The sequence below is a fragment of the Hydra vulgaris genome, chromosome 06 (genome assembly GCF_038396675.1).
Source record: "Hydra vulgaris chromosome 06, alternate assembly HydraT2T_AEP".
In the NCBI taxonomy this organism is placed as follows: domain Eukaryota; kingdom Metazoa; phylum Cnidaria; class Hydrozoa; order Anthoathecata; family Hydridae; genus Hydra; species Hydra vulgaris.
This window is the reverse complement of record NC_088925.1, coordinates 43,654,716-43,667,755: the sequence shown is the minus strand read 5'-3', so window position 1 is coordinate 43,667,755 and position 13,040 is coordinate 43,654,716. Positions and strand designations below refer to the sequence as shown.

Sequence of the window (13,040 nt, the reverse complement as noted above, 5' to 3'; positions counted from 1 at the left end):
TATTGCGTAGGCAAGTATTCGTGCTTCAGCATTAAAAAATATACATATATCAAACAAAAACGAGCATGTAAAAACATATGTAATGTGCATAAATACGTTCACGCCAGGCCTGTCCCGAAGTGGTCTCTTATGAGGGAATAGGGTGTTGTATGCATTTTTTGCCAAATAGAGACACACACACACACAATAAAAATCCTAATTATTTGCAATTTTCCAACCAGAGTTCAAAACTTGCCAAATGTGCCTATTCATTTGCTTATATAACAGCCTTAGGGGGGTGGAACACTCCCTACACACTCCGTTCGGGACGGCCCTGGTTCACGCTAAACCGTTTCTCCTAGAAATAAAAGAACTTAATGACTATGAACTAAACCTCTTCAAAAATTTATTACATATGTTTAAATATCAAAATGACATACATCCAAAAATTTTAAATAATCGCTTTTCAAAAATTAACCATAAATAGTTAACGAGATGCTCCGTTTACAACTTTATTTTAATTTAAAGTCAGATCTTTAAAAAGCAGATTACTCAATTTCATATGGAGGATCTTTTTTATGGAATACAGTTCTTGATGAAAATATGAAAGTATAAACACAGTATATTCTTTTTAAAATGTTGTTAAAATATATTTGCTTGGCTTACCAGACACAAACATGTTTTTGTATTTTTAACAGGAAAATAAATTTTCGAAAAAACAAAATAAAAGTTTTTTTATATTATTTCGGAGTTTTGGGATTTCCTTTTAATTGATTCTTACTATCAAATCTTTTTTATTGAAGTTCCTTGATTTCTTTTTCTTTTTATTCTATTGTAGTTATTTCATATTGTTTTATAATTTGAGAAAGTATATATTTATATAAAGTAAACTTGTTAAAAAAAAAACAAAAAAAACACTTTACGTTTACTACATGGGCTTGATGATAAGACTACTGTCTTCTACTTGATCTTGTCATTCTTTTATATTATATTTTGAAGTTTGTAAATAAGAACGCTGTAAAATGCTTATATATGACAAATAAATGAATAAAAAAACATTACGTCTTTTAACATTAGAACAAATTACAATGAAATATTTTAATAAATGATGGAGATCTCCTCTTTTTTTTAAAATCAACTTTAAGCAGCCGCGGCAAAATGTTTAGAGCGATTGCTTAAGAAGAAAAACATCCAAAATTTGAGACAATGTCTGGGCATAAAGGTCATGGTAAGGAGGGAGGCGTAAACGTCCTTCCTAAATGTTTTTCCGCGGTCTCCGTGACAAGAACTTCTTGTGGCACTTATAAATAAGTTATAAAAAAAAATCAACAAGTAAACATTGTGACTATCATCAGTTAGTTGATGATGCAGTTTGAAAAAGACATACTTTAATAGATCTTATCAGTTTTTCTACCAAAAAGTGCATCAATATATTTCACCACTTCTTCAGAATATTCAGACAGACGTGTTTCGTAATACTTACTGGTATAATATCCTCGTTAGCAATTAGAACAGTTGATTCATTTTCATTAAATTTACATTCAATTATTCAAGATTCTTCTTGTTACAGAAAGTGTTTCTGTAGCATCGTGACCTAAAAAATTCCAGTTTTTATGTTTTTACCATTAGTTGTATACAAACAAAAGGCTAATATGTTGTCATAAACTGCTTCGCTGACGGATTAATGTAAAAACCATCTTAACTTCTAACAGTGTTTAAAGAACAGTTTAATGTGATCTTGACTCAGTGCTAATGAGAACTTGAATTTGCTCTATGGAGATAAAATTAAGTATCGGCTTAGTTGAATATCTGATTGAGGGCTGGAAATAAAGCTTTTTGATTGGTCTTATATATTAATTTATCAGCGCTATCAATCAAACTGGACAGGTAAAACAACATACAAAATGGAATCAATTTCTTTTAGATATTTTGAAGAGATGACAGATTTATGTGATATACCAATAAAACTCCCACGGTTTAGTAAATCAAAAGTTTTTTTCTCAAAGTTTAATTAAATATATAGTTGGTCCACAGTCTTGAAATTCCTGAAATCTTGAAATTTCGATTTATTTCGCTCAGACTCGGCAATACTTTAACTTTATTTTCATCTTTTATTGCTACCATTCCATATGGTGTTTTTTCAGTTTTTTAGCAACATGAATTCCTTTTTTTTGATCGAAGCTCGTACAATTGTTCAGTGAAAGGATAATTTATAATCCAATTGTTACTGTCTTTTTTGCAGTTTCTTTTCATCAAAGCAATTTCTAACCATTAACCTGTGGCAAACATTATAAATTAAAAATACTAGTTCTGCACTTAATGATGTTGAAAGTATGGTTATAGATTTTTTATATCAATGTCAGCATCAAGAATCTTCATCATAAACTTGCAACCATGAAAAGTTAAGAATAGAACTATAACTCCAGTGTCATGATTTTTAATGAGAAAATCAGAAATAATATTTGTTTCCTCTTTTGAACTAAGCATATTTCACGGTCAAAAAGAGACATTTTTCTATAACGAAACCCTAAAAACTAAAATTTCATTTTTTTTTTTTTTATTAGAACAGTTTATTATATTGAAAAACACAATCTAAGGGAAAAAAAACACATGTGTTTTAAATAAATTTCATTACATAATTACGCCGATAATTTTAAATAATAAAGGTTAAAATTGTTTTTTTCCGATCGATTTTGTAAAATATTCACTGAAGATCTTAAAAACCTAATTGGCAGTCTCGTTAGAAGACATACTTAACGGAAGAGTAAATAATTCAATGACTTCAGAGTAAAAAATCAAAATCTTATGACGTGTTTGGGTCAATGGTTACCAAGGGTAAACAACTACATAGAGCGTTTGTTGTTGTTGTTGTTGTTGTTGTTGTTGTTGTTGTTGTTGTTGTTGTTGTTGTTGTTGTTGTTGTTGTTGTTGCTGTTGTTGTTTTTATTGTTGTTGTTGTTATTTATTTTGCCTTTTACTATAAATACAATTTTCATATATATGCATATACAATGAAATAAATAGCTGGAGCTAGAAAAAGACATTATGTTTTATCACTGAGCACCATTTTTATAAAATTGTTATTTAAAAATATTTTTTAATAACGACGTAAATATATAAACTCAAAAATAAATTATCGCATTGTTTTATATATATTTTAATACATGAAGAGACAAATAGTAAAAGCTGAACTGCGAGCATTTTCTCTAGTTGCAAAAAGCAAATAAATATTGCACACATACACATACCATTCTGAGAGAAAGGTAATATCATTAATAAACTTTGTAAAATGGACTTTGATATTAAAAAATATTTTCTAATTTCTCTTAATTTTTTTATTTGAGTTTAACTTTGTTTAAAAGAAACAATTAACTAGCATAGTGTAATCAATAAGTTTCTCGACAGAATTTCTTAAATTTTGATGAGTAAATGTCATAACAAAATAGCATTGTGGCTGCCCCTCCTATTCATGGTTGGTCTATGACAAGACTCATCCATTTTAAAAAAGTTCAGTTCGGACATCAACTTTTCTAAGTTTAACAATGTTTTTTTTGCTTTCAGTTGCAAGCTGAAGTTGCACTAGCTTGCAACTTCAGCTTGCAACGTTATGATTAGTATCTTATGAAAAATATGGAACATACATTCTATAAACTTTATCTAAGCATGCAAAGTTGAAATGCCATGTGTGATATTACCTTTTTAAGTTTGTTTTTGAAATACTAAAGATAGATTGTTCATTTCGAATATATACATGTGTATGTATATAACAGAAATAAAATCTTAGTTTTGTGTATGTCATATGTGAATGTCTTTTTCAATAAATTATGGATTTACCTAAAAATACTTTGCTGATTCTAAACTTTTGCATGAGACTGTAGTTTTTTTCAACTATTTCTTTCAATATGATTTCAATAAGGATTCTCAGAGTTGTTTTAGTAAGAGATTTATTTTTTAAATTTTCCGATTAAACTTATGTATTCGTTGTATAAAGCCTCATTTATTTTTTAAAAAAACTTGATGTTAGATTTCCGTTTTTTTTCTTCTTGATGAGTTTCTAATATTATTAGTAGTCGATGACCAATTTTATCTTGATTTCTTTTTTTTCGATTCTGAAATATTTACGTAAATGTTAACACTTCATGCGATAAATTGCCGGGTGAGTAGGGGTGGGTGGGTGGTATGTTGATGTTATAACTTAGTTTTATTATTTTTTTAAACTTATTGCACTACTTTACCTTTAATTTTCCATTCTGGGTATATAAAAGAAACAATAAAAATATATAAAAAAAACAACATATTAACTTAAATTTTTATTTTACAGTAACACCAAAATTACAAGTTATCAAATAAATTAAGATTGTAAATAAAATAGTTCTGGTCTTTACCTTAACTTTACTAATCATTAGAATAACAAATAAAGTTTGATTGACAACTACACTACGGTATAAAAAAATAAAAAATGTAATATGTTTGTCAAACTGATATTTAAATTTGTTCTTCGATGCCATCAATATCTTTAAAACCAGCTTCATTACTATTGTTGTTTTCATTGCCAACTTGATTGCTATCAATATCTTCAAAATCAGCATCGTTATTATATTGATAATTTATTTTTCGAGGATGGTAAGTATATTTAGAATGCAGAGTATTACATTTAGATTTGATGTTTTGCACACGTTTTCCACAAACTTTATATTCGTTTTTTAAGTAAGGTGTGCCATTATGACAAAAGTTTTCACTTGCAAGGTACACATTGCCTCCACAAACTTCATAGAGACTGGTTTCATACATTTTACCGCCGTTACAAAACTGCGACTTTATGTTGTATACGCTTGATCCGCATGTTTTATATTCGTTTTTTAAGTATGGTTTGCCTTCATGACAAAAGTTTTCACTTGCAAGGTACACATTGCCTCCACAAACTTCATAGAGACTGGTTTCATACATTTTACCGCCGTTACAAAACTGCGACTTTATGTTGTATACGCTTGATCCGCATGTTTTATATTCGTTTTTTAAGTATGGTTTGCCTTCATGACAAAAGTTTTCACTTGCAAGGTACACATTGCCTCCACAAACTTCATAGAGACTGGTTTCATACATTTTACCGCCGTTACAAAACTGCGACTTTATGTTGTATACGCTTGATCCGCATGTTTTATATTCGTTTTTTAAGTATGGTTTGCCTTCATGACAAAAGTTTTCACTTGCAAGGTACACATTGCCTCCACAAGCTTCATAGAGACTGGTTTCATACATTTTACCGCCGTTACAAAACTGCGACTTTATGTTGTATACGCTTGATCCGCATGTTTTATATTCGTTTTTTAAGTATGGTTTGCCTTCATGACAAAAGTTTTCACTTGCAAGGTACACGTTTTCTCCACAAACTTCGTAAAGACTATATTTGTATAGAGTATCTCCCTTACAGAAATACGTTTTGGTATCGTATGCATTCTTTCCACATAACTTATTTTGTGCGTAGTATTGTTCGGATTTTAATTGATCTAAAATAAAATGTTGGTAAATTTGTTTAATACTTTCTTCAAATAAATATTTCTTTTCTTTATAAACCATGAATACTATTTTAAGGAAATAAGGAATAAATTCAGAAAATGATATATACAGCTGGTTATAGGTAAAATGCAAAGCTTGAGCTGCTACCTAGTATAAAGCAAACTTTTTATATGAACTGAACAAATTAATTTTAAGAGCTACCAATAAATTATGAACTTAAAAATAATTAAGCTTTTATAGTAAATCTTTTCATATTGTTTAGACGATATTTCGTCTGACATTTTATTCCGTGAACTTCGGGAAGTTAGACGAGCAAACTTTGGTTAAAAAATCATGCAGAAAATTATTTGTTAAACATTTTTAGTGGTAGGAGTACTAAACGGCTTCTGTAAAACATTAAATAAAAATTGTTTTCCTTATTATTGCTACTACTAGATATTATATTATTATCAAAAATAAAATCATACTTTATAATATAAATAAAACTAAAGCATAGTTATTACACTCATCCTGTATATAAATACAAATATAGAAGTTTACAATTCTGCTAACCCCAGTATATATTGCATTGATAATATTGACAAAAAAAATTTTTTGAAACTAGGTTTTTAAACCATTTTTATTTAAAACATAAAACAGACTTTTTTACAAATAAATTGTATTTGTATATAACAAGAAAAAAATTACTTTTTGAAGACTTTTTTCTTTGTTATTATTAATTTGTTTTGTTTTTCATTTTTAAAATAATTTAAATTTTAATTATTACTGTCTGACTTTATGAATAAATTAAACAAAAAGTTTCGAAGCGAACTTACAAATGAAAATATGTATTTTCTAAAACTGATCAGCAAGCGGAAAATTAGTATAAATGATTTGACACGTTTATAAATAGATTATAAATGGTTACGTTTTATTAATTAATGAAAAAAAAAATGATTACATTTTAATAGATAATAGATATCTTAATATCAATAATCTATTATACTATTGACAGGTAATAGGTAAATGAAATAGCACAATAGGTATTTTGACTAAAAAGTTTGAAACAAAGTTAGATATCTTCATAGAAATCATTTTAATAGATAAAAATAGTAATAAAAGTAAAAAGTTGTATATATACGAATGAAAAATTATATAATTACAAAATTTAAACCATTAAAAGCTTATGTAGTTTTGTAACTATTGCTTTAACATGCTTACAAACCATGTATGTAAAAGCAATAAATTAATAATAAAGATATTTTATAATAAAAGCCAAAATTTTTAATTGTAACCCAAGGCCACTCGTTATGAAATTAAATAAAAACTTTTGCATAAAAGAACACACACACTCGTACAATTGTCTGTGCATATATGTATATATATATATATATATATATATATATATATATATATATATATATATATATATATATATATATATATATATATATATATATATATATATATATATATATATATATATACATATACATGTATATATATTCAAATATATATAGTTGGTTTATAGTTTAGAACCATATTAAATATGGTTTATTGAAATATTTTGATTCTTTCTTTTTTTCTTTTTGATTTTGCTATTTTTATTAACTGTAATTTGTTACGCTAAAAAGTTTTGCTATATTTTATATGATTTGTACTATTAATCCTGTTACTGTAAGTTACATTACAACAAAAATGTATACATAGTATATTATTAAAATTTAAAGCAAGGCTGCTTAAATGGCACTTTTGGTAATGTTTACCATATTATCAGAAAGAAAAAAAAAAGAAAATGAAAGGTTACCATTACTATTTTCATTTGTATTAAATTCTTCTTTTTCTCCAAACTCTTCATTGATATCGTTCATGGTGTTCTCTTGTTCGAAGGAAATAGTTTCACCAGGAAAGTCACTGTTTTTATCAGACATATAAGCATATGTCTGAAAAACAAGTAGCAAAACTCGCAAAAATTGGACTGAATTCATTCTATAAAAATGAATTTATGTTATACAATACATAACTCAATAAATACAAATTTTCTAAAAATTAAAAGTATAAAGATTGCAGTTGTTGGTACTTGTTGGAAGTATCGGTGCAACACGACAAATTCATGAGTAAATGTTTTTATTGCACAATGTGACATAATTATATTTAGTAATATACAGAAAAGATAGTTACGTTTTTTTTATATAAAATTAATAGATTTCTTTGAAGTAGAATAAAGTAATGTTACCTTAATCCTGCCAGCAAGTTTCAGAATGATCAGGTTAAGTTTGGTATCCAATTTTAAACAGAACTTTAAACCACAAACAACGTCTGGTCGGTTGTTTTATTATTTGCGTCACTTTTATATAGAACGCTTTTAAAGGAAAAACTTGCCAATTTACCAAAAAAGCTTTGTCTTAAAAATGACACGCGGAAATGCTAGTTGTGCAATGTTTTTTTATATTGCTTTTCTATTGCATTGCATAAATAATTTAATATAAAAAAATATAGTTTTCATTTATGTGTCGGTGTTAAAACAAAAAAAAGAATGTCATAATAAATAATAAAGCTATTTAAAATAATTTCATAAAAAAATTACATTTTTTGTTATATCGTCTAATTTAATAGCAGTTTTACAACTTTACGATTGCAATTAATAATTTGCTTTCAAACTTAAATAATTTTACTCAAAACAGTAATAGGTATCAATAATGCGTTCTGATAAAAACGTGACACATGCACAACATTAGCGGTCCAACCTAGGGAAAGAAAAAGAAATATTGACATGATTTTATATTAACGACATGATTATTTAAGAGTAAAAACGTGGTTGCTAGCTTTGAAAGAAAATATCACAAAAAGTTATACTGCTTAAAAAGTTATAAACATTATTTTCTACTTTAATTAAGAAGGGAATCTTAAATACTATAATTACCTAGTTTATTTTTATTATAATTATTATAATTTATTTTTGTTAAATATTATTTGCTATTTTAAGTTAAGTACATTCAGTTTTACAGTAAATGATTTACTAAATTTTTAAATATAACAAATTTTATGCAGAATTTATACAAGCTTTATAGTTGACGTTCTTTTTTTTTGTTTTAACACCGACACATAAATGAAAACTATATTTTTTTATATTAAATTATTTATGCAATGCAATAGAAAAGCAATATAAAAAAACATTGCACAACTAGCATTTCCGCGTGTCATTTTTAAGACAAAGCTTTTTTGGTAAATTGGCAAGTTTTTCCTTTAAAAGCGTTCTATATAAAAGTGACGCAAATAATAAAACAACCGACCAGACGTTGTTTGTGGTTTAAAGTTCTGTTTAAAATTGGATACCAAACTTAACCTGATCATTCTGAAACTTGCTGGCAGGATTAAGGTAACATTACTTTATTCTACTTCAAAGAAATCTATTAATTTTATATAAAAAAAACGTAACTATCTTTTCTGTATATTACTAAATATAATTATGTCACATTGTGCAATAAAAACATTTACTCATGAATTTGTCGTGTTGCACCGATACTTCCAACAAGTACCAACAACTGCAATCTTTATACTTTTAATTTTTAGAAAATTTGTATTTATTGAGTTATGTATTGTATAACATAAATTCATTTTTATAGAATGAATTCAGTCCAATTTTTGCGAGTTTTGCTACTTGTTTTTCAGACATATGCTTATATGTCTGATAAAAACAGTGACTTTCCTGGTGAAACTATTTCCTTCGAACAAGAGAACACCATGAACGATATCAATGAAGAGTTTGGAGAAAAAGAAGAATTTAATACAAATGAAAATAGTAATGGTAACCTTTCATTTTCTTTTTTTTTTCTTTCTGATAATATGGTAAACATTACCAAAAGTGCCATTTAAGCAGCCTTGCTTTAAATTTTAATAATATACTATGTATACATTTTTGTTGTAATGTAACTTACAGTAACAGGATTAATAGTACAAATCATATAAAATATAGCAAAACTTTTTAGCGTAACAAATTACAGTTAATAAAAATAGCAAAATCAAAAAGAAAAAAAGAAAGAATCAAAATATTTCAATAAACCATATTTAATATGGTTCTAAACTATAAACCAACTATATATATTTGAATATATATACATGTATATGTATATATATATATATATATATATATATATATATATATATATATATATATATATTATATATATATATATATATATATATATATATATATATATATATATATATATATATACATATATGCACAGACAATTGTACGAGTGTGTGTGTTCTTTTATGCAAAAGTTTTTATTTAATTTCATAACGAGTGGCCTTGGGTTACAATTAAAAATTTTGGCTTTTATTATAAAATATCTTTATTATTAATTTATTGCTTTTACATACATGGTTTGTAAGCATGTTAAAGCAATAGTTACAAAACTACATAAGCTTTTAATGGTTTAAATTTTGTAATTATATAATTTTTCATTCGTATATATACAACTTTTTACTTTTATTACTATTTTTATCTATTAAAATGATTTCTATGAAGATATCTAACTTTGTTTCAAACTTTTTAGTCAAAATACCTATTGTGCTATTTCATTTACCTATTACCTGTCAATAGTATAATAGATTATTGATATTAAGATATCTATTATCTATTAAAATGTAATCATTTTTTTTTTCATTAATTAATAAAACGTAACCATTTATAATCTATTTATAAACGTGTCAAATCATTTATACTAATTTTCCGCTTGCTGATCAGTTTTAGAAAATACATATTTTCATTTGTAAGTTCGCTTCGAAACTTTTTGTTTAATTTATTCATAAAGTCAGACAGTAATAATTAAAATTTAAATTATTTTAAAAATGAAAAACAAAACAAATTAATAATAACAAAGAAAAAAGTCTTCAAAAAGTAATTTTTTTCTTGTTATATACAAATACAATTTATTTGTAAAAAAGTCTGTTTTATGTTTTAAATAAAAATGGTTTAAAAACCTAGTTTCAAAAAATTTTTTTTGTCAATATTATCAATGCAATATATACTGGGGTTAGCAGAATTGTAAACTTCTATATTTGTATTTATATACAGGATGAGTGTAATAACTATGCTTTAGTTTTATTTATATTATAAAGTATGATTTTATTTTTGATAATAATATAATATCTAGTAGTAGCAATAATAAGGAAAACAATTTTTATTTAATGTTTTACAGAAGCCGTTTAGTACTCCTACCACTAAAAATGTTTAACAAATAATTTTCTGCATGATTTTTTAACCAAAGTTTGCTCGTCTAACTTCCCGAAGTTCACGGAATAAAATGTCAGACGAAATATCGTCTAAACAATATGAAAAGATTTACTATAAAAGCTTAATTATTTTTAAGTTCATAATTTATTGGTAGCTCTTAAAATTAATTTGTTCAGTTCATATAAAAAGTTTGCTTTATACTAGGTAGCAGCTCAAGCTTTGCATTTTACCTATAACCAGCTGTATATATCATTTTCTGAATTTATTCCTTATTTCCTTAAAATAGTATTCATGGTTTATAAAGAAAAGAAATATTTATTTGAAGAAAGTATTAAACAAATTTACCAACATTTTATTTTAGATCAATTAAAATCCGAACAATACTACGCACAAAATAAGTTATGTGGAAAGAATGCATACGATACCAAAACGTATTTCTGTAAGGGAGATACTCTATACAAATATAGTCTTTACGAAGTTTGTGGAGAAAACGTGTACCTTGCAAGTGAAAACTTTTGTCATGAAGGCAAACCATACTTAAAAAACGAATATAAAACATGCGGATCAAGCGTATACAACATAAAGTCGCAGTTTTGTAACGGCGGTAAAATGTATGAAACCAGTCTCTATGAAGCTTGTGGAGGCAATGTGTACCTTGCAAGTGAAAACTTTTGTCATGAAGGCAAACCATACTTAAAAAACGAATATAAAACATGCGGATCAAGCGTATACAACATAAAGTCGCAGTTTTGTAACGGCGGTAAAATGTATGAAACCAGTCTCTATGAAGTTTGTGGAGGCAATGTGTACCTTGCAAGTGAAAACTTTTGTCATGAAGGCAAACCATACTTAAAAAACGAATATAAAACATGCGGATCAAGCGTATACAACATAAAGTCGCAGTTTTGTAACGGCGGTAAAATGTATGAAACCAGTCTCTATGAAGTTTGTGGAGGCAATGTGTACCTTGCAAGTGAAAACTTTTGTCATGAAGGCAAACCATACTTAAAAAACGAATATAAAACATGCGGATCAAGCGTATACAACATAAAGTCGCAGTTTTGTAACGGCGGTAAAATGTATGAAACCAGTCTCTATGAAGTTTGTGGAGGCAATGTGTACCTTGCAAGTGAAAACTTTTGTCATAATGGCACACCTTACTTAAAAAACGAATATAAAGTTTGTGGAAAACGTGTGCAAAACATCAAATCTAAATGTAATACTCTGCATTCTAAATATACTTACCATCCTCGAAAAATAAATTATCAATATAATAACGATGCTGATTTTGAAGATATTGATAGCAATCAAGTTGGCAATGAAAACAACAATAGTAATGAAGCTGGTTTTAAAGATATTGATGGCATCGAAGAACAAATTTAAATATCAGTTTGACAAACATATTACATTTTTTATTTTTTTATACCGTAGTGTAGTTGTCAATCAAACTTTATTTGTTATTCTAATGATTAGTAAAGTTAAGGTAAAGACCAGAACTATTTTATTTACAATCTTAATTTATTTGATAACTTGTAATTTTGGTGTTACTGTAAAATAAAAATTTAAGTTAATATGTTGTTTTTTTTATATATTTTTATTGTTTCTTTTATATACCCAGAATGGAAAATTAAAGGTAAAGTAGTGCAATAAGTTTAAAAAAATAATAAAACTAAGTTATAACATCAACATACCACCCACCCACCCCTACTCACCCGGCAATTTATCGCATGAAGTGTTAACATTTACGTAAATATTTCAGAATCGAAAAAAAAGAAATCAAGATAAAATTGGTCATCGACTACTAATAATATTAGAAACTCATCAAGAAGAAAAAAAACGGAAATCTAACATCAAGTTTTTTTAAAAAATAAATGAGGCTTTATACAACGAATACATAAGTTTAATCGGAAAATTTAAAAAATAAATCTCTTACTAAAACAACTCTGAGAATCCTTATTGAAATCATATTGAAAGAAATAGTTGAAAAAAACTACAGTCTCATGCAAAAGTTTAGAATCAGCAAAGTATTTTTAGGTAAATCCATAATTTATTGAAAAAGACATTCACATATGACATACACAAAACTAAGATTTTATTTCTGTTATATACATACACATGTATATATTCGAAATGAACAATCTATCTTTAGTATTTCAAAAACAAACTTAAAAAGGTAATATCACACATGGCATTTCAACTTTGCATGCTTAGATAAAGTTTATAGAATGTATGTTCCATATTTTTCATAAGATACTAATCATAACGTTGCAAGCTGAAGTTGCAAGCTAGTGCAACTTCAGCTTGCAACTGAAAGCAAAAAAAA

At 26.5% G+C, this 13,040-nt stretch overlaps 2 protein-coding genes across 4 annotated transcripts; one reads left to right on the top strand and one right to left on the bottom strand.

Annotated features, from left to right (window-relative positions):
• Positions 1-4,276: 4,276 nt before the first annotated feature.
• LOC136081882 (galaxin-like) lies at positions 4,277-8,016 on the bottom strand. 2 transcript variants are annotated; one of them, XM_065800218.1, is made up of 3 exons: positions 7,712-8,016; positions 7,283-7,464; positions 4,277-5,486 (listed from the first exon to the last, which is right to left on the bottom strand). In XM_065800218.1, the coding sequence occupies exons 2-3, from the start codon at positions 7,461-7,463 to the stop codon at positions 4,465-4,467; spliced, it is 1,203 nt and encodes a 400-aa protein (XP_065656290.1). In that variant the 5' UTR covers position 7,464; positions 7,712-8,016; the 3' UTR covers positions 4,277-4,464. The 2 variants fall into 2 exon arrangements, with proteins under 2 accessions (XP_065656290.1, XP_065656291.1); XM_065800219.1 differs by having other exon boundaries at positions 7,289-7,464; positions 7,712-7,895.
• A 548-nt stretch (positions 8,017-8,564) lies between these two features.
• On the top strand, positions 8,565-12,288 carry LOC136081881 (galaxin-like). 2 transcript variants are annotated; one of them, XM_065800216.1, is made up of 3 exons: positions 8,565-8,854; positions 9,102-9,283; positions 11,079-12,288. In XM_065800216.1, exons 2-3 carry the CDS (start codon positions 9,103-9,105, stop codon positions 12,098-12,100), a joined length of 1,203 nt encoding a protein of 400 aa, XP_065656288.1. In that variant the 5' UTR covers positions 8,565-8,854; position 9,102; the 3' UTR covers positions 12,101-12,288. The 2 variants fall into 2 exon arrangements, with proteins under 2 accessions (XP_065656288.1, XP_065656289.1); XM_065800217.1 differs by having other exon boundaries at positions 8,671-8,854; positions 9,102-9,277.
• The last annotated feature ends 752 nt before the right edge of the window (positions 12,289-13,040 follow it).